Source organism: Salvelinus fontinalis, chromosome 31 (assembly GCF_029448725.1).
Source record: "Salvelinus fontinalis isolate EN_2023a chromosome 31, ASM2944872v1, whole genome shotgun sequence".
In the NCBI taxonomy this organism is placed as follows: domain Eukaryota; kingdom Metazoa; phylum Chordata; class Actinopteri; order Salmoniformes; family Salmonidae; genus Salvelinus; species Salvelinus fontinalis.
This window is the reverse complement of record NC_074695.1, coordinates 8102779-8122928: the sequence shown is the minus strand read 5'-3', so window position 1 is coordinate 8122928 and position 20150 is coordinate 8102779. Positions and strand designations below refer to the sequence as shown.

The 20150-nt window shown below is 41.6% G+C and overlaps 1 protein-coding gene across 2 annotated transcripts; it reads right to left on the bottom strand.

Moving 5' to 3' along the window:
- Window positions 1–2092: 2092 nt before the first annotated feature.
- LOC129829477 (sulfate transporter-like) lies at window positions 2093–16321 on the bottom strand. Of its 2 annotated transcripts, XM_055891179.1 has the most exons (5): window positions 16224–16321; window positions 13787–13873; window positions 7730–8342; window positions 5934–6673; window positions 2093–5757 (listed from the first exon to the last, which is right to left on the bottom strand). In XM_055891179.1, exons 2-5 carry the CDS (start codon window positions 13819–13821, stop codon window positions 4950–4952), a joined length of 2196 nt encoding a protein of 731 aa, XP_055747154.1. In that variant the 5' UTR covers window positions 13822–13873; window positions 16224–16321; the 3' UTR covers window positions 2093–4949. The 2 variants fall into 2 exon arrangements, with proteins under 2 accessions (XP_055747154.1, XP_055747155.1); XM_055891180.1 differs by lacking the exon at window positions 16224–16321 and having other exon boundaries at window positions 13779–13867.
- Between the last annotated feature and the right edge of the window lie 3829 nt (window positions 16322–20150).

Genomic DNA, 20150 nt, shown 5'->3' with positions numbered 1-20150 from the left:
TAACATGTTGACCAGACCGGACACGTTGCGTGCACGAGTGACGCAAAAGAAATTTTGAAATCCATGTTATTCAATTATTGCATCCACACTGCTCGGGCTCGCCAACAAGCTTCTACGATGCCAAGGGCTAAAATAGAACTCCTTTATATTTCTGACACAGATCGCGCTGCAAGTCTTGCCTCTCCCATCTCCTCATTGGTTTATAGAAGCAGATACCCACGTGCCATCTCCTCATTGGTTATACCCACGTGGGTGATTGAAAGACGAACTGTTTTGCTGGTCGTCGTAATACTATGAAAGTGTAGATGCCAATGACCATTTAAGTTCAAAGATGAAAAAGTCAGGAAGGAGGAGAGATGACTAGAAACGATTCGGTTGGCCGCTTTATGTGTGGATTAATTGTCGGAGTAGAGGACCTTGTGCATTTCAGGTAAAATAACAACTCAATGTTTATATCCCAGGACAAATTATCTAGCAACAGCAAGCTAGCTAAATAGGACAAATTAGCTAGAAAGTGCAACCTAACTAGCTAAATTGCCATACATGTTTAATGCTTTTCGGCCTGTCCCCAAATTAATGTCATTGGTTCAGAGTTTGTATTGATATTTTAACCTGCATGTCGTGGTCGCGTTTGTGTAGGGGGACAAAATACATTTATGCAAAATAGCACACGATGGCGCACGCTCGCAGCCGGTTTGTGTTCTGTGTCAGCCTACCACAGAGATGAGAAGCGTTTTTTCCTGCTTTTTATGGAAACCCAAAGGAGTCATACTCACTACACACACCGCGGGAAGCCCTGTCCATTGTGCTGACACAGCGCAGAGGAGATACAGATTTATTTTTTGCCATCATGTCACTCAATACATTTTTGCTATTTTTAGGGAGCTAATCCCCCTTTAGCCTCCTCCCTCCTAACAGCCAACGGTCCCTGATAAAATGTAACTGTTACAGTAGTAGTCTCAGAGTTAATGATCCAATGATCTAATTTACGACTGAGCAGACAAATCTAGCTAGCTTAGCCCAAAGGCCGGCAGATGGAATATGGTACTTTCTTTATGAAACACCCTTTCCACCACCATGCTAAAGTGTATAATAATAAAATAGCATTCATTAGCCACCATGCGTGATGGTGTAAAATGGTGTTTCATAAAGTACGTGTTTTTCCCCTCCTTTTCGCCATGAACTCTAGTTAAGGAGGAAATGGATGCCTTTACGGCCTGAATGAAGAACCATTCCAAACGGGATACAAATGTACAGCCAGATTCATAGATTCCCTTTGGACGGTAAAAATGAAACGGCTCAATATCGCTATCTGCCGGCTTTTGGCTAGATATAGCCCATCTTGGAAATAACCGAGTGTGCTGGATTAGCGTTTTGAAAGAAAAATAAAACATTTTAAAGCACACCTGAAGTTAATATTTTAAAAGGTTGACAACAGCCATAATTTATCGCGTTTTGGAAATAAACTCTTTCAATGAAAGCAGTGAAGGGATTATACCTGGAGTGACAATTAGGTTGTAATGCTGTCCCGAATGCTGTTACGTGCATCCCCAATCCTACATGACACCAGTAAATACCAGTCCTTTGGTTTCAGATTAGTCATGATCACAATGTTCGTTCCTTGATGTGATCAGAGATTGAGGCACTGCTAGTGCTGTTAGGATGGTGAGTGGGTAAAACGTAATCAGTGTTTACCTTTGAAAAGGATTTCCCATTGTTAAGGTATTCCTGATCATAGACACATAGAAAGATGACAGAACCGCCGTCTGCACGTACATCTGTGGACAACTGTGGACAACAGAAAGTACATTTAAAGTGACATTTTACAAACTAAGTTAGTTTAACTTTTGATTATCCATTTTGGTAACACTTTTCAATTATGTTGTAGTTAACATGAACTAAAGCATTCACAAAGCAGTATCCTTGTTTATTAAAGGCAATAATACATTGTTTATTAGAGCAGGTATTCATGTTAGTAAAGTGGCAATTCTTGAATGGTGCTGGTATTTGAGCATGGCATTTTGGGAAAAATGTATTTCATTTTTTTAGATTGTTTTTTAATCTAAATCAACTAACCTGTCCTGGGTCAGAGTAGTGTTGAACAGTAACGCAAAAATGACTTTATTATGTTGAATACAAGCATTAAAATGTTGAAAGAGGAAAGGAGTAAATCAGTTGCATATCAGACCACCTCACAATCAGAAATAACGAGCAGAGCCTGGTTTAACTAAATACATTTATTTACAGAGTATATCAATTTAGGTACATTCAGAAAGGCACTTCATTAAACATGATATAATTTCAGAGGCACTTGAAAGTACAGGAGAACATTTACAATTTCCAGTAATAAATATTTCCCATCTGATGATCTCGTATGATCTCGACATTGATTGTCTGTATATTCTACATGCAAATATAACAGTTTTACAACTACAATAAACTAAAGCAGACGGTAACACTCTTTCCCAGCACGTATTACTGATTCTAGTATAACTTTAAATATATACTGCTATGGCTAAACGACCATAAGAACATAAATAAAATAATAAAAAAGAAACATACAGCATTAAGGTATCAAAACTTCTGGCATGGCCTAAACTGGCTGGAGTGAAGGATTCTGGGAGTGTCTCTGAGCAGCAGTCTGGAAGGCTGTAAGTGTAATAGGTCATTAGATGTGTTTTTCTACCTAAAAAATGACTTTCTACTGTGAATAAACTTCTTACATTCCAGAAAGCTAAGACAACACATTTATCAATCACTACTTCACCACAAGTTGCATCTGAAAAACAATAATGTATAATTTATAACTGATACATTCTCATACTGCATTCAAAACAGATAACACCCTCTTACTCTATAACCATTCATCTTGTTGACACCAGCTCTACTTTGACTGTGGTAACAAAGGATCGAAAATGTCAACAACAGTAACATTCCCACTGTTTAAACAAGAAACAAACATGGAGGGAAAAAATTGGCTGCTAAATCATGGTGCCACAGCCAGAGGACCAAATCCATCTCCGAACATAGCTTAAAAAAGTGTCCTAAAACTTGACAATGCATGACAAAGCCTCATGTTACCTCATCTCAGCGTTAGATGAGATTGTAACAGCAAGTTAATTTTGGTTCACAGTCTGACAAGATCAAGATTAAGATTACATAGCTATACTGTAAACATGACATTCAACTTTCAGATCAAAGAATTGTAATCGTGCAATAAGCACAGCTTTTTGGATACATTTACATATGTTTCCGTTAGGCACAATAACAATATTGGTTGTGATTTATGTTGTCTGAGATAGATATTTTATATATGTTTATGTTGTGTATAAAGATATGTTTCTGTATATATATATACAGTGCCTTCGGAAAGAATTCAGATCCCTTGACGTTTTTCCACATTTTGTTACGTTACAGCCTCATTCTAAAATGTATTATATATTTTTTTCCCCCCACATCAATCTACACCCATAATGACAAAAAAAAGGTTTTTAGAAATGTTAGCAAATTCATGACAAATTAAAAATTAAAAAATAACATTTACCTTAGTATTCAGACCCTTTACTCAGTACTTTGTTGAAGCACTTTTGACAGCGATTACCGAGTCTTTTTGGGTATGACGCTACAAGCTTGGCACACCTATATTATTTTTTTTATTTAACCTTTATTTAACCAGGCAATTTAACTAGGATTATTCTCTGCAGGTCCTCTCAAGCTCTGTCAGGTTGGATTGGGAGCGTTGCTGCACAGCTATTTTCAGGTCTCTCCAGAGATGTTAGATCGGGTTCAAGTCCGTGCTCTGTCTGGGCAACTCAAGGACATTCAGAGACTTGTCCCGAATTCACTCCTGCATTGTCTTGGCTGTGTGCTTAGGGTCGTTTTCTTGTTGGAAGATGAACCTTCGCCCCAGTCTGAGGCTCTGGAGCAGGTTTTCATCAAGAAATCTCTCTGTACATAGCTCCATTCATCTTTGCCTCGATCCTGACTAGTCCCTCAGTCCCTGCCGCTGCCGCTGAAAAACATCCCCACAGCATTATGCTACCATCACCATGCTTCACCTTAGGGATGTTGCCAGGTTTCCTCTAGATGTGACACTTGGCATTCAGGCCAAAGAGTTCAATCTTGGTTTCATCAGACCAGAGAATATTTTTTCTCATGGTCTGAGAGTCTTTAGGTGCCTTTTGGCAAACTCCAAGCGGGCTGTCATGTGCCATTTTTCTGAGGAGTGGCTTCCGTCTGGCCACTCTACCATAAAGGCCTGATTGGTGGAGTACTGCCGAGATAGTTGTCCTTCTGGAAGTTTCTCCCATCTCCACAGAGGAACTCTAGAGCTCTGTCTAGAGCTCTGTCAGAGTGACCATCAGGTTCTTGGTCACCTCCCTGACCAAGGCCCTTCTCCCCCGATTGCTCAGTTTGGCCAGGCGGCCAGCTCTAGGAAGAGTTTTGGTGGTTCTAAACTTCTTCCATTTAAGAATTATGGAGGCCGCTGTGTTCTTGGGGACATTCAATGCTGCAGAATTGTTTTGGTACCCTTCCCCAGATCTATGCCTCCCCACAATCCTGTCTCGGAGCTCTACGGACAATTCCTTGACCTCATGGCTTGGGTTTTGCTCTGACACACACTGTCAACTGTGGGACCTTATATAGACAGGTGTGTGCCTTTCCAAATCAATGGAAGCAGGATGCACCTGAGTTCAATTTCGAGCCTCATAGCAAAGGGTCTGAATACTTATGTAAATAAGGTATATCTGTTTAATAATGTTAATACATTTGCTAGAATTTCTAAAAAACACTTTTCGCTTTGTCATTATGGTGTATTGTGTGTAGATTGCTGAGCATTTGTATTTATATAATCCATTTTAGAATAAGGCTGTAATGTAACAAAATGTGACTAAAGTTAAAAGGTCTGAATACGTTCCGAAGGTACTGTACAATCTTTAAAGCTCTTGTTAACAGGACGTGTCACAGTCACCATTCTGAGATGAGAGGCTCTGTGCATAGAGGACGGCATCGCTGATGGTGAAAAACACTCTTTCCTTTTCTCCCATACCCTTCTCTGGGTAGTAGCCACCTCTGTTCAGTGACTCCAGTACTGAGGTATTACACTGGGCCAGGAACACCTGTACCCCATTCTCCTTATAATCCTTATACACCTCCTTCAATGCATTGACCCCTGCTGTGTCCAGGAACAGCACCGGGCTGCAGTCTATCACCACAGAGTGGAAGTTGACTTGATTTGGTAGGAAGACTTTGGTGGTGGTGGTCAACTCTTTCTCTTTACCCTTAGTCCCGCCCTCCCCTCCTGTCGTCATGGCTACTTCTTCTTGCTTTCTCCTATGTTTTTCCAGCTTCCTGCGCCGGGCCTTCTCCTTGACGGGATCCAGGCCCAGGCAGCGGTACAGGGCCTTCTTGAACAGGCTCTGGTTGGCGTAGTAGATGGGCGCCTCGTAGCGGAAGATGGCCACTCCAGGCTGGGACTGCAGGCCCTTGTAGGAGGCTAGGTCCTCATAAAGCTCCCGATGGCCAGCCCGGCCCAGCTCTAAGGCCTGGGCTCTCTGGGTGCGCCCCAACACACAGAAGGCTGAGACCATAACCCCAACCAGCAGGCCTAGCTCTGTGTTTATCAACGCTGAGGTTGCCATGGTCACCAGCCAGATGGCGGCGTCCAAGCGGTTCACACGCCACATCCGCGGGACGTCTGTGAACTTAAGCAATGCTCCCCGGAGATTCACCAAGATGATCACTGCTAGCACACACCTGGAGAAGACATGGAAACACAGCAAGTCAATAAAGTCATCACCAAATCAGTTGGAACATCATTTTCTGGCAAACATTTTCAATACAAGCAAACTATGTGTAGTGGAGGTTTAGATCTCATGAGATGAACATGTATAGTAAAGCTAAGTGTTACACAGAGAATAGCATGATCTTACCTCTGCAGAGAGTAGAAGAGGGGGGAAATGACCAGCAGCACCAGCAGCAGCACCAGGGCTGTGACCAGGCCAGACATCTGAGTCTGGCAGCCTGTAGACTCCTTCACCAGGGTCTTGGTCAAGGCAGCGCTGGTGGTGAAACAGCGAAAGAAGGAGGGCAGAATGTTACAGAAGCCTATGGCGTACATCTCCTGGTTGGGATCTACCACGTAGCCGTGCTTCTTGGCAAACATCTCAGACAGGGAGACGGTGATGGCAAAGCCCACGATGGCTATGGAGAAGGCATCTACCGCCACGTTGGGGATCAGAGACCAGGACGGGAGCTGGGGGGGCAGGAAGCCCGTGGGGATGGCGCCGGCCACTTTCGAGCCGTACTCCTCTTCGAAGTGACCGAAGTGGGAGGCCAGAGTGGCAGCAATGACAACAAACAGCTCGAAGGGGATGGGGGCTTTGAGCTTGGCCTTGAAGCGGTCGTTGAGTTCTTTGGTGGGGACCAGCACCGCCAGGCACACCATGCTGGTGACCAGGTCACAGAGGTTGGTCTGGCCCAGGTTCTGGAAGAGGCTGACCCAGGTCTTGATGAGGGAACCCCAGCCCTGGGCGCGGGGCAACTCCAGTCCCAGGAGGTACTTGACCTGGGAGGTCAGGATGGTGAGAGAGGCCCCCGTGGCGAAGCCACTCAGGAGGGAGTCTGACAGGTACACAGATACAAAGCCCACCTGCAGGAGGCCCATCAACACCTAAAACCACAGTGAAAACAGAGGGAGTAACGACTCTAGAAAAACAGAGAGGGAGTAACAGCTCTAGAAAAACAGTGAGGGAGTAACAGCTCTAGAAAAACAGAGAGGGAGTAACGGCTCTAGAAAAACAGAGCGGGGAGTAACGGCTCTAGAAAAACAGAGGGAGTAACGGCTCTAGAAAAACAGAGAGGGAGTAACAGCTCTAGAAAAACAGAGCGAGGAGTAACGGCTCTAGAAAAACAGAGAGGGAGTAACAGCTCTAGAAAAACAGAGAGGGAGTAACGGCTCTAGAAAAACAGAAAGGGAGTAACGGCTCTAGAAAAACAGAGCGGGGAGTAACGGCTCTAGAAAAACAGAGGGAGTAACAGCTCTAGAAAAACAGAGCGGGAGTAACGGCTCTAGAAAAACAGAGAAGGAGGAACGGCTCTAGAAAAACAGAGCGGAAGTAACGGCTCTAGAAAAACAGACCGTGAGTAACGGCTCTAGAAAAACAAAGGGAGTAACGGCTCTAGAAAAACAGAGAGGGAGTAACAGCTCTAGAAAAACAGAGAGGGAGTAACGGCTCTAGAAAAACAGAGCAGTAGTAACGGCTCTAGAAAAACAGAGCGGGAGTAACAGCTCTAGAAAAACAGAGCGGTAGTAACGGCTCTAGAAAAACAGAGGGAGTAACAGCTCTAGAAAAACAGAGCGGGAGTAACGGCTCTAGAAAAACAGAGAAGGAGGAACGGCTCTAGAAAAACAGAGCGGAAGTAACGGCTCTAGAAAAACAGACCGTGAGTAACGGCTCTAGAAAAACAGACCGGGAGTAACGGCTCTAGAAAAACAGAGCGGGAGTAACGGCTCTAGAAAAACAGAGAGGGAGTAACGGCTCTAGAAAAACAGAGCGGGGAGTAACGGCTCTAGAAAAACAGAGAGGGAGTAACGGCTCTAGAAAAACAGTAAAAGTCATACTTGTCAGGACCAATGACAATCAACCTGTTATAACATGAATTAATTATGTTTGTCATTGATTTTCAATACGAGACAATACACCATTCCCTCTCTACACACATTTACCTGGTAGACCCCTGCTGTAAATGTGACTGTGGTCCCCACCATGATGGCATAGCAGCTCCTATCACAGACCGGCCCTCCGGTGCTGTTCCCCATGCCCAGTCCCAGGGTAGCGTTGTTCCTGATACTCTCTGTGATGTACCCTGCCAGTGCCAACTCCCTGTCCACCACCTGGCCCACCAGCAGGCACAGCACCCCGAAGATGCCCACAGAGATGTGGCGTGAGGTGCCCAGCAGGGTGTAGATGATGCTGGAGAAGAAGGAGGTGTAGAGGCCATAGATAGGGTCCTGGCCTGCCAGCAGAGAATAGGCAATGGACTGGGGCACCAGCAGGATGCCCACTATCAACCCTGACATGACGTCACCCAGGATCCAATCTTTGAGCTGGTAGCGTGGCAGCCATTTCAGGATGGGGACGAACCCTAGAACCTGGGCTTTGGCTCGCTCTGAGCTGCATGTGCACTGCTTTTTCAGTTGGTGTGAAACGGCTGTCCTCCAGCTTTCCTCCTCCTTCTCCCTTCTCTCCAACACGAATGGGACGTGTGGGCCGCTCTCTGCTCCCTCATCTGCCGAGGCACAGCAGTACTCTTGAGCCATCATAGCAGGCCCCCCTTCACTTTACACAGAAAAAAAGCCAGTTAAAAAAGCCAGTCGTTGGGAGGGGCGGTACTAATCTAACATATGGAATTGTTTTAAGATGGTCATCCCAATGATTTTTAATTAATTTTTTGGCACAAACTACCTCCATACTTCTATTTGTTTGTATGAGTTACCTCCAGACCAATACCGTGACACTTGTGGGGGTCGTAGAGCAAAACGTTAAACACCATTGTTTTCGTGACAGTCTACCCTTCCCATAGTGAGGTTAGAGGGGTTAGTTTGTAGCTCGAATAGAGTCCCATGACACTTGTAAGGGTCATAGAGCAAACAGTGAACACCCTCGTATTCGTGAGTCTCCCCTTTCATAATCGTTTTGTAGGCCAAACTGTTAAGAAACTACAAATGTTTTGTGAGAAGACAGATTTTTGGATGTCTCATGGTCAGACAAACACCGCTGTAGCTCGGCCACCTTCCACAGCAGATGCGGAAGGCCGACATGTGGTTGATTGAGACACAGCCCAGTTTAAGGTGATATCTCTAGCTTAAACTGACAGATTTGTATGGGAATTTTTTTATTATGTTACTTAGATTAGACTCTTAAGATTAAAGATGGCAACTGTTAACCAAACTGATACTTAATCCTAATGTCAAATAGTGGGTGCTTTATTTGCCCTGTTTCACACATATACAAGTGCGTAACATGTAAAAGTGTGTGGTGTGAAATTAAAATGTGTTTTTTGCATATCCCACTCCCCCTGACACACCGTCAGAGAGTGGGGTCACAGCATGGACCAGCCAATATTGACGGCAACCCTGGAGCAATTAGGGTTAAGTGCCTTGCTCAAGAGCAGATCGACAGATTTTTCACCTAGTTGGCACTGTGATTTGAACTAGCAACCTGTTGATTACTGGCCCAACGTTCTAACCCAGGGATCATCACTAGATTCAGCAGCGGACCGATTTTTTGTTGAGTGGATGGTCGAGGGGACGGAACATAATCGCAAACCAAATAAAACAACCAGCCCGCCGGTTGAGGAACCCTGCTCTAACCGCTAGGCTATCGGCCAACCCACCGCTAGGCTACCTGACGATATTATTCAGTTGGGGAACCCTGCTCTAACCGCTAGGCTATCGGCCAACCCACCGCTAGGCTATCTGGCGATATGATTCAGTTGGGGAACCCTGCTCTAACCGCTAGGCTATCGGCCAACCCACCGCTAGGCTATCTGGCGAAATGATTCAGTTGGGGAACCCTGCTCTAACCGCTAGGCTATCGGCCAACCCACCGCTAGGCTATCTGGCGATATGATTCAGTTGGGGAACCCTGCTCTAACCGCTAGGCTATCGGCCAACCCACCGCTAGGCTATCTGGCGATATGATTCAGTTGGGGAACCCTGCTCTAACCGCTAGGCTATCGGCCAACCCACCGCTAGGCTATCTGGCGATATGATTCAGTTGGGGAACCCTGCTCTAACCGCTAGGCTATCGGCCAACCCACCGCTAGGCTATCTGGCGATATGATTCAGTTGGGGAACCCTGCTCTAACCGCTAGGCTATCGGCCAACCCACCGCTAGGCTATCTGGCGATATGATTCAGTTGGGGAACCCTGCTCTAACCGCTAGGCTATCGGCCAACCCACCGCTAGGCTATCTGGCGATATGATTCAGTTGGGGAACCCTGCTCTAACCGCTAGGCTATCGGCCGCCCACTTCTAGGCTACCCAATCAGTCGTTGACATCATGTCACCAAGCTTGACAGTTATAATCAACTGACTCCAACAATCAATAACTACAGAGAAAACAGAAAGGGCCAAGATGTTTGGCGTCACAGGGTTATTGACAACTCATTTACATTTACGTGTTCTCAATATACTCTTGACATGTCATATCCAGAAAATGGAACAAGTTACTTGTGTAATAACTCTTTAAGTACAGTACAGTGTAACAAGTATTCTAAGTATTCATTGTTACCCTACTATACTTTGAGTGTTAATGTTGTAGGTTAAGTTGCATTACATTGCACAGTAACAGGAACGTTATAACATAAGTTATAATTTGCCTTTCACAACCTAAAATCTCTCTGGTGTGTGCCTTTTTGTGTCAAAGGCTATGGTTGGGTCCGGGAGTGTTTGCCATAACAATTTGGAAAATGTTTGACTGTGCAAATATTGGAGTTCCACTTCCTGGAGATGAAATAGCAACGAGGATGTTAGGCTGTAGCCATAAAGACATACTAGCGGTGCTCGGTCAGCTGTTTGTTCACCCGCACAAGCCCGCAACTGCTAATAACCCATCCACAACCGCATGACTGTGTTAAAGTGAAAATCTGAGGTCCCCACCAAAAATATAGAAAATTAGCATGTAGGTTACAGAGAAAGATTTTTTGACAAGGGGTGCAGACATTTTTTAGTGCCTGATTTAGATATGTTCCTGCTTATAATTTTCAAATTTTAGTGGGCTATTTGTTCGTCAATTTATCTATAATTAGATACATGCAGCTTCTCTTCTGTCATTATATGTTGCCCTAGGAGACTAAATAAACCCTTGCTAACAGAATGTCATAAATGGATAGAATGAATGCTTCAATCTAGTTGTCATGGGTAACTCTGTCATCTCTGCTTCTTTCGAGGGGAGAGATGTTTATCGCTATTTTTTATTTATATATATTTTTTTTTCTGTGCAAAATATCCAAATGACATCAGTTTGTAAGGAAATAGAAAGCTGTGAAAATGACCCAACACGTTTCTGATAAGATTTCAGTTCGGCTTGGATGCATATTTAATGTGGTTGAAATACACTATCAGGTTTAATGATGCTGATAAAGATAGCGTCTGTAGAGGTGCTATCTAACTGCACATTCACATTCTCTCAAGATGCTGAAAGAAAGAAATCATATTTCTCCACCCTTGTTCCCAAGTTCAAATTTATCCCACATTTAGTGCATCATTTTACTGAAAGAAATGCTTCATCCTACAGGAGTTAATATTAAGGCTGTGAGAGGTTATAAACCTACAGTCAGTGTGCACATTTCAGGTTCCATTTAACCCATCTAAACAGTTGGCTACAGTTCCCTTGACCTGTTATTCAACTGAAATGTGTCTTCCGCATTTATCCCAACCCCTCTGAATCAGAGAGGTGTGGGGGGCTGCCTTAATCGACATCCACGTCATCGGTGCCCAGGAAGCAGTTGTTGTTGGGGCCTATTTGAAGTCCCTGTCTTGTGACTGTCGACAGAGGCGGACTTCGTGATTTGGAGGCCCTAGACAGAGACCAGTCTGAGCCTCTTATCAGCACCTTTATCCCCCTGACTAGAGTCTAAGGATCTGGGCTGGGTTTCTCCTAAGCTAGCCTCGTTGAGAACCAGGCTTCCCTAATACGGGTAAGCCTAGGGAAGTTCATAAAAATAGCTAAATAGGGGTGGAGACCCGGTGTAAATCAGCGACGCCTCACTACACGTCAAACCCATCAAATGCCTTACTTTGGTGGAGCTCCAATAGTGCTCACAAGATTAGTGTCGTAGGTGCAACAGTGTATGACCATTATTTTTACAGTCTATGGTGAGGATGGCCAGGAAATCACAGATTAAAACCCCATCAAAATATGTTGATGTACCACAGGAGGTTGGCGGCACCTTAATTGGGGAGAACAGGCTTGTGGTAAAGACTATGTGGAATGGTATCAAATACATGGCTTCAATGTGTTTGATGCCATTCCATTTGCTGTGTTCCGGTAATTATTATGAGTTGTCCTCCCCTTAGCAGCCTCCTGTGTGTCACGCCCTGACCATAGTTTGCTTTGTATGTTTCTATGCTTTGTTTGGTCAGGGTGTGATCTGAGTGGGCATTCTATGTTGTATGTCTAGTTTGTCTATTTCTATGTGTTTGGCCTGATATGGTTCTCAATCAGAGGCAGGTGTTAGTTGTTGTCTCTGATTGGGAACCATATTTAGGTAGCCTGTTTTGTATTGTGGGTTGTGGGTGATTGTTCCTGTTTCTGTGTCTTTGTGTATGTCACCATACGGGACTGTTGTGTTTTCGTTCGTTTGTCCGTTTATTGTTTTGTTCTTTGTTTTCAAGTTTTCTAATTGAAATGGATAATCATCACGCTGCATTTTGGTCCTCTGATCCTTCTTACTACTCCTCAGATGAGGAGGACAACGATCGTGACACTGTGTGATGTACAATATGTCGATTTTGTGCATAGAGTACATTTCTGACAAAACAGAATTACATTTTTCCTCCAGGTTTTCTTCTATTTTCTGCAATGTTGCAAAACTAAAATGCAGAACAACTCTCTGCCCAATGTGTCCTTCCCGGTCTGAAAATAGTGACGAACATAACACGTAGCACCAACGGGCATGTGGGGGAGGGTTCTTGAAATGTAACATCCAATCAAAATCTTGCCATTGGGAGCCAGCGGACCATTCAAACCATTTATGCAATACAAAATTCTCCAGGCGTAACAGCAACGTGATTTTGGAGGTATGGTAATGCGAGTCTACTACTAAGCTTACATATGGATTTGTTTTAAGAAGGTCATATGTTAGCTATTTATTTGGAATTTTAGAACCCCTGCAGGTATAAAAAATATATATACAGTATCAGTCAAAAGTTTGGACACACCTACTCATTCAAGAGTCTTTCTTTATTTTTACTATTTTCTACAATGTAGAATAATAGTGAAGACTTCAAATCTATGAAATAACACATATGGAATCATTTAGTATCCAAAGAAAGTGTTAAACATATCAAAATAGATGTTATATTTGATATTTTTCACAGTAGCTACCATTTGCCTTGATGACAGCTTTGCACACTCTTGGCATTCTCTCAACCAGCTTCATGAGGTAAACAACTGGAATGCATTTCAATTAACAGGTGTGCCTTGTTAAAAGTTAATTTGTGGAATTTCTTTCCTTCTTAATGCGTTTTAGCCAATCAGTTGTGTTGAGACAAGGTAGGGTGGTATACAGAAGATAGCCGTATTTGGTAAAAGACCAAGTCCATATTATGGCAAGAACAGCTCAAATAAGCAAAGAGAAACGACAGTCAATCTCAGTCAATTCTTTGAAGAATCTAAAATCTATGTTTTCATTTGTTTAACACATTTTTGGTTACAACATGTTTTCATACAGTATGTGTTATTTCATAGTTGTATGTCTTCACTATTATTCTCCAATGTACAAAATAGTACAAATAAAGAAAAACCATTGAATGAGTAGGTGTGTACACAGTACCAGTCAAAGTTTGGACACACCTACTCATTCAAGGGTTTTTCTTTATTTGTACTATATATTGATGAAACATTGTATTTGGCCTTACTGCTATTAGCCCATAGAAACACAATGAATAACAGATTCATACATGGAAAAACTGAAATGTAATCAAAAGGAAGAATGTTTTGAAGTGTCTGTCCTATATCTGAGAGATATTCAGAAAGCTCAGGAATTACCCGTATACCCTGACGTGGAAATGCTCTTTTCACTTCCATACATTTTTCGGCCCCATTACCAGGTTACCTTCAGACGCGTGACACGTGTGGGGATCCTACAATAGAAAAATGGAGAACACGTGAGTTTCATCTTTCCGTAGAGGGGTCATATAGTGCCTCACAATCATCACACATAACATGCTATCATCCTCTTTCACTACTTTATCTAAATCTTTTCCAAACATGACTTTTCTGGCCTCCCTTCTCTTATTTTCAACTCTCCATTTCTCAGCTTTTATCTTATTGAATTAAACTCCGACATTGTCCTTTTAGCCTTCGTGGTTCGATGTTAACTTTCTGCCACTTCCTAAAATCATTTGGTGATGGCCGTGTAGGCTATTTGGCGCGTGTACAGTTTAGGCCGTAAAGTTAAGCCTTACATGCTGACCACAACGCTTGCGCCACATGCACGAGCGTTGCAAGATAAATGTACATATACATGTTATTCAATCATTGCACCCACACTGCTCACGCACGTCAACGAGCGTCTGCGTTGCCAGTTGCTAAAATAGAACTTGGTTCTATTTGTGATGCTTGACGCGCTGCAAGTCCCGCCTCTCCCATCTCCTCATTGGTTTTTAGGACCATATACCCACGTGCCATCTCCTCATTGGTTTTTAGGAGCACATACCCACGTGGGTGATTGAAAGATGAACTGAGGTCCACACTCCAGTTTGTTGCCAACCGCCATATAAAGTCCAAACAAGATGAAGAAGCCAGAATGGAGGAGAGATTACTAAAAACTAACTCTGATTAACGTTACCCTTTTATCTGTGGATTCATTTTCAGGGTAGAGGACCATGTGCATTTCAGGTAAAATAATAACTCAATGTTTATATCCCAGGATAAATTAGCTAGCCAGCTATTGACATAAATGTTTAATAGTTTTCGACCTATCCGCAAATTAATAGTTGGTTCAGAGTTTATTTTGATACTTCATTCTGCATGTCCTGATCGCGTCTGGTGTGAGTGGACAAAATCAACATGAGCGCGATCGCGCACATGTGGTCTGGTCAGCATGTTACGCACTAATGCCAGATAGCCTAAAATAATGAAATAAAAACCTCAATGTAGCCTATAGATATAAATTGCACAAGAATTATAATTTATATGGATTTTATACTTATTATTTTCTCTTTATTCAACCAGCCCACCACCCACCTGCCCTTCATCCACACAATAGACTATTTCATGACCCTTAAACCTGCTCGCCCCGCGGTTATGAGTCAACCCACTCATCACTAATACATACAGTAACGGTAATGACTGTCACTGTGCATATAGGGCATACATAAAGCACCGATCTATAGGATTAATGGGTCATGCAACAGACTGACTGAGAGAAAGAAATACGTGGTATTGCCTATAGTAGCTAGCCTACATAGCTATAGTAAAGCAAAAGTGCATGTCATGCATATGCAGTGGTGTAAAGTACTTAAGTAAAAATACCTTAAAGTACTACTTAAGTCGTTTTTTATGGTATCTGTACTTTACTATTTATGTTTGACTACTTTTACCTCACTACATTCCTAAAGAAAATATTGTACTTTTTACTCCATACATTTTCCCTGACAACCAATAGTACTCGTTACATTTTGAATGCTTAGCAGGACCGGAAAATTGTCAAATTCATGCACTTATCAAGCGAACACGTGGTCACCCCTACTGCCTCTGGCCCGGCAGACTAACTAAACATAAATTAATCTTTTGTAAATAATCTCTGAGTGTTCCCCTGACTATCTGCACATTTTAAAAACAAGAAAATGGTGCCATCTGCTTTGATTAATATAATGAATTTTAAGTGATTTATACTTTTACTTTTGATACTTATTAAGTATATTTGAGCAATTACATGTACTTTTGAAACTTAAGTATATTTCAAACCTTTTAGACTTTTACTCAAGTAGTATTTTACTGGCTGACTTTCACTTTTTCTTACTACCTTTCTATTAAGGTATCTATACTTTTACTCAAGTATGACACCTTGGTACTTTTTCCACTACTGTGCATATGCCATCTTTTTAGATAGTCCTACTGTCTTCAGATATAATTAGACCTAACGTTACTCTTTTTAACCCTGTACATAATGGTTTAAACGACATTAATCATGACAAATATATGTAGGCCTAATCGATGAATTCAAGAAAGTCTTTGTTATAAAGTTGTTAAAGCTAAATATAGAATATCCTAAAATATTAGTCAATAACTTATACAACGACAAATTTAGGTTACATTAGGTTATGAATGAGGACCATTGTGAACAGGTTGTCAACGTGTACATCACCAGGTTGCCTACTGTACAGTACTTTGTTGACAGCAGTTTAGACAACATGCACGCACATATCTAACAAATCATTCTCTTCGTAACTATTCATTCGGTCTATTCAATTGCAGAACATTACTCACCTGAGACTGTTACTGCTCTCCATTTATCAAGTTATTAGTGATCAAAACATTTGATACTTTTTGCATAGTTCAGCCGGAGATTTGCGGGGCTCGGCGCGTGTACGTAATGACGTTTGAAGCCCAATCCGAAGGTCCCAATCACATGATATGCTACAGGAAACCCCTTTCACGTGACAGGACAAGTTCTCAAATTCTCTAAAAAGAGTAGCATTCTCTTCTGAACCTAGGAAGAAAACAGTCAGAAAACATCACCCCATATATCACACCGTATATCACTGATGATGTGTCGAGTTGAGAAACTATATAGTGATGCAACGACTTCTCTTTAGTGCAACCAAATGGCATGAAGTGTAACTTTGACATGCCACAGTTGGGTGCAACCTGGTATCAGAGCATTTCGTATTATTCTGTACGGAAATCCGATGGATCACATTTAGTATTTTAGGATAATGCCATAAGGAAAAAATAGGCTATTTCAGTTTAAGGTCTAATCTTTATTCAACACCAATAAATAGTATGATTCTTTATGAGGTTATGTTAAATTGTGTTATATTACATTAGAATCCCAGTGGAATAGTTGTTGTACAATATTGTACAAATTGTAGGACGTATAGTATCCTACGTCTTGATTGCATCAGTATGTTTTTAACCTGTTTGGTATGATATCTTAGTTTCAGATACTGGTATAACCTGTTGGGGATGGGGGCGCTGTTTAGACTACTTATGCTAATTTGGCTAATTTTTTAAACGGCTTCCCACAAAATCCTTGATCGTACAATATGCATATTATTATTATTATTGGATAGAAAACAGTCTATAGTTTCTATAGGAGTTGAAATTTTGTCTCTAAGTGGAACAGAGCCCATTCTACAGCAATTTCCCTGACATGGAGTCAGATTTGAGAAATGTTGGCCACTTTTCTGAAGTCAGTTAAAAGGGCACTGTCGTTGCTATGACTATACGGACACTTCTTACGTCTTCCCCTGGATGCCTTTACGTGATGACGATTCCAACGGGGTCGATTGCGCGTTCACAGGCCCTACAAATGAAAAAAACCTTTAGCTAGCAAGTCTTTTCTTGCTGCGTAACGCGCGTGGAAGACACCGACCCTCTCCTGTTCCAAGCGTTAGTTTAGCCTGTTATATTTCTCCGGTCATCTTTTCACTCGTTATAGGAGTTACAAACATCATAAAGTAGTTAATTTAAAGCGTTTTATAGCAATTTATATCCGTTTAGTGCGATTTTGGGACATTTATTTTTGCAACGATGTGAAAAGTTGGGCACGCTTTTCAGTTCATCCCGAACGCAGTTGACATTTCCACATGGCAAGAGGACAGCTTTCCACCAAAAGACGATTTCTCCCAAGAAAGGATCCTTTGCCCAAGATACTGATGGAAGAACAGCTCAAGGTAGGACATTTTTATTATGATAAATCGTGTTTCTGTCGAAACATTTTAGTGGCTTAGGACGCCATGTTTTTTGACGTAGCTTCGCTTGGCGCAAACTGTATTGAAAAGTAAGGATAAATTAAAAAATGTAATAACGCAATTGTATTAAGAATTAAATTGTCTATCAATCCCTGTCCACCCTATATTTTTTAGTCACGTTTATGAGTATTTATGTATAAGAGTAGATCACTGTCTAAGTGGTGCAAGGACATTTTCTGACCAGCTGAGCTACATTTCACATTGTCTAACCATGATTTTGGTGGCTAAATATAAACATTTTCGATCAAACTGTATATGCATGTTGTAATGTGATGTTACAGGAGTGTCATCGGAAGAATTCTGAGAAGGTTAGTGAAAAAATTAATATCTTTTGGCGATGTTGACTTTTATCGCTCACTTTGGCTAGAATCAATGCTGGGCTGCTAATTGCTATGTGCTAAGCTAATATAACGATTTATTGTGTTTTCGCTGTAAGACACTTAGAAAATCTGAAATATTGTCTGTATTCACAGGATCTGTGTCTTTCGATTCGTGTATGCTGTGTATTTTTACGAAATGTTTGATGATTAGTAGTTAGGTAAACACGTTGCTCATTGTAATTATTCTAGTCCATTTGTGATGGTGGGTGCAATTGTAAACTATGCCATATACCTGAAATATGCACTTTTTTCTAACAAAACCTATCCCATACCATAAATATGTTATCAGACTGTCATCTAATGAGTTTTTTTGTTGGTTAGGGGCTATAAATATCTTAGTTTAGCCGAATTGGTGATGGCTACTGGTGTTGGTGGACAAATAAAAGATGGTGGATTATGCTAATGTGTTTTTAGGTAATAGATGTACATCTTTACATATTGTGTCTTCCCTGTAAAACATTTTAAAAATCGGAAATGTTGACTGGATTCACAAGATCTGTGTCTTTCATTAGCTGTATTGGACTTTAATGTGTGAAAGTTAAATATTTAAAAAAAATATTTTTTTTGAATTTCGCGGCACTGGTTTTTCAGTGGGGGGGGGGGGGGGGGGGGTGTGCCGCTAGCGCCACGCTGATTGCATCAGTATGTTTTTAACCGGTTTGGTATGATATCTTAGTTTCAGATACTGGTATAATGGTTGTACAGTATCATACATTTTCAACAACAGAATGGTCGTACAGTATCCAATGTTTTGAATGCACCCGTAAATGCTTTGACCGAATCAATATTGCTTCACCTGTTCATCTGTGACAAATTTAATATAACAATGCATGATGAGATTTACACAACAATCCAAATAACTTTGTTCAGGGTTTACATTTCACCCACTAATGGGTTAGATTGTGGGCCAATATGTAATGTATGTTATTTTTTATTCTATGTTTTATTAGCATGTAATGTTTTTATGGAGGAATAAATATTAGACCTTAAAAACTTCTTGCCAATATGGGGGCGCTGTTTTCACTTTGTAAAAAATCGTGCCCAAATTAAACTGCCTCATATTCTATTCTGGATTGTACAATATGCATATTATTATTACTATTGGATAGAAAACACTCTCAAGTTTCTAAAACCGTTTGAATTATATCTGTGAGTAAAACAGAACTCATTTTGCAGCAAACTTCCTGACAGGAAGTGAAAAATCTGAAACGAGGCTCTGTTCCAGGGCCTTCCTATTCAATTACTTGAAATCTATGGATATACATGCACTTCATACGCCTTCCACTAGATGTCAACAGGCAGTGGGAGGTGGAATGGGGTGTCTAGCTTGATCTGAGGTCGAACAAGAGCTCTTGGAATGACGTGACCACTATTCCCTTTGTCTACCAAGGCGCGGGAAGGACATCAGCATTGGCTTCTGAAAAGCGTTCGGTATAGACGGCTAATATCTCCGGCTTTGATTTTATTTGATACATGTGATAATATCATCGTAAAGTATGTTTTTTCAATATAGTTTTATCAGATTATTCAACGTTTATCGGGAGTTTTGGAGTTTTCCGTTCTCTGCGTTAGGTGAAGATGGACATCTTCGCGCCACTTGGCTAGCTAAGGTTGCTAATTCGACAGGAGAAGAGAACATTCTAAAACCAAACAACGATTTATTCTGGACAAAGGACTCCTTGTACAAGATTCTGATGGAAGCTCAGCAAAAGTAAGAACCATTTATGATGTTATTTCGTATTCTGTGGAAAATGTTTAGTCCTATATTCCTTCCTTTTTGCGGGCGCTGTCTCGCTATAACGTAAGCTGTTTGTTATGGTAAAGTTATTTTTTTTAAATCTAACACGGCGATTGCATTAAGAACTAGTGTATCTTTCATTTGCTGTCCAACATGTATTTTTTAGTAAAATTTATGATGAGTTCTTTGGTCAGAATAGGTGACTGTCCAAAATATCTCCGGATAATTTGGTGAATCGATGCTACATATTCACAACGTATTGCTGATCACTTGTTGGCTGTTTTTCCTTCACTCTGTGGTCCAACTCATCCCAAACCATCCC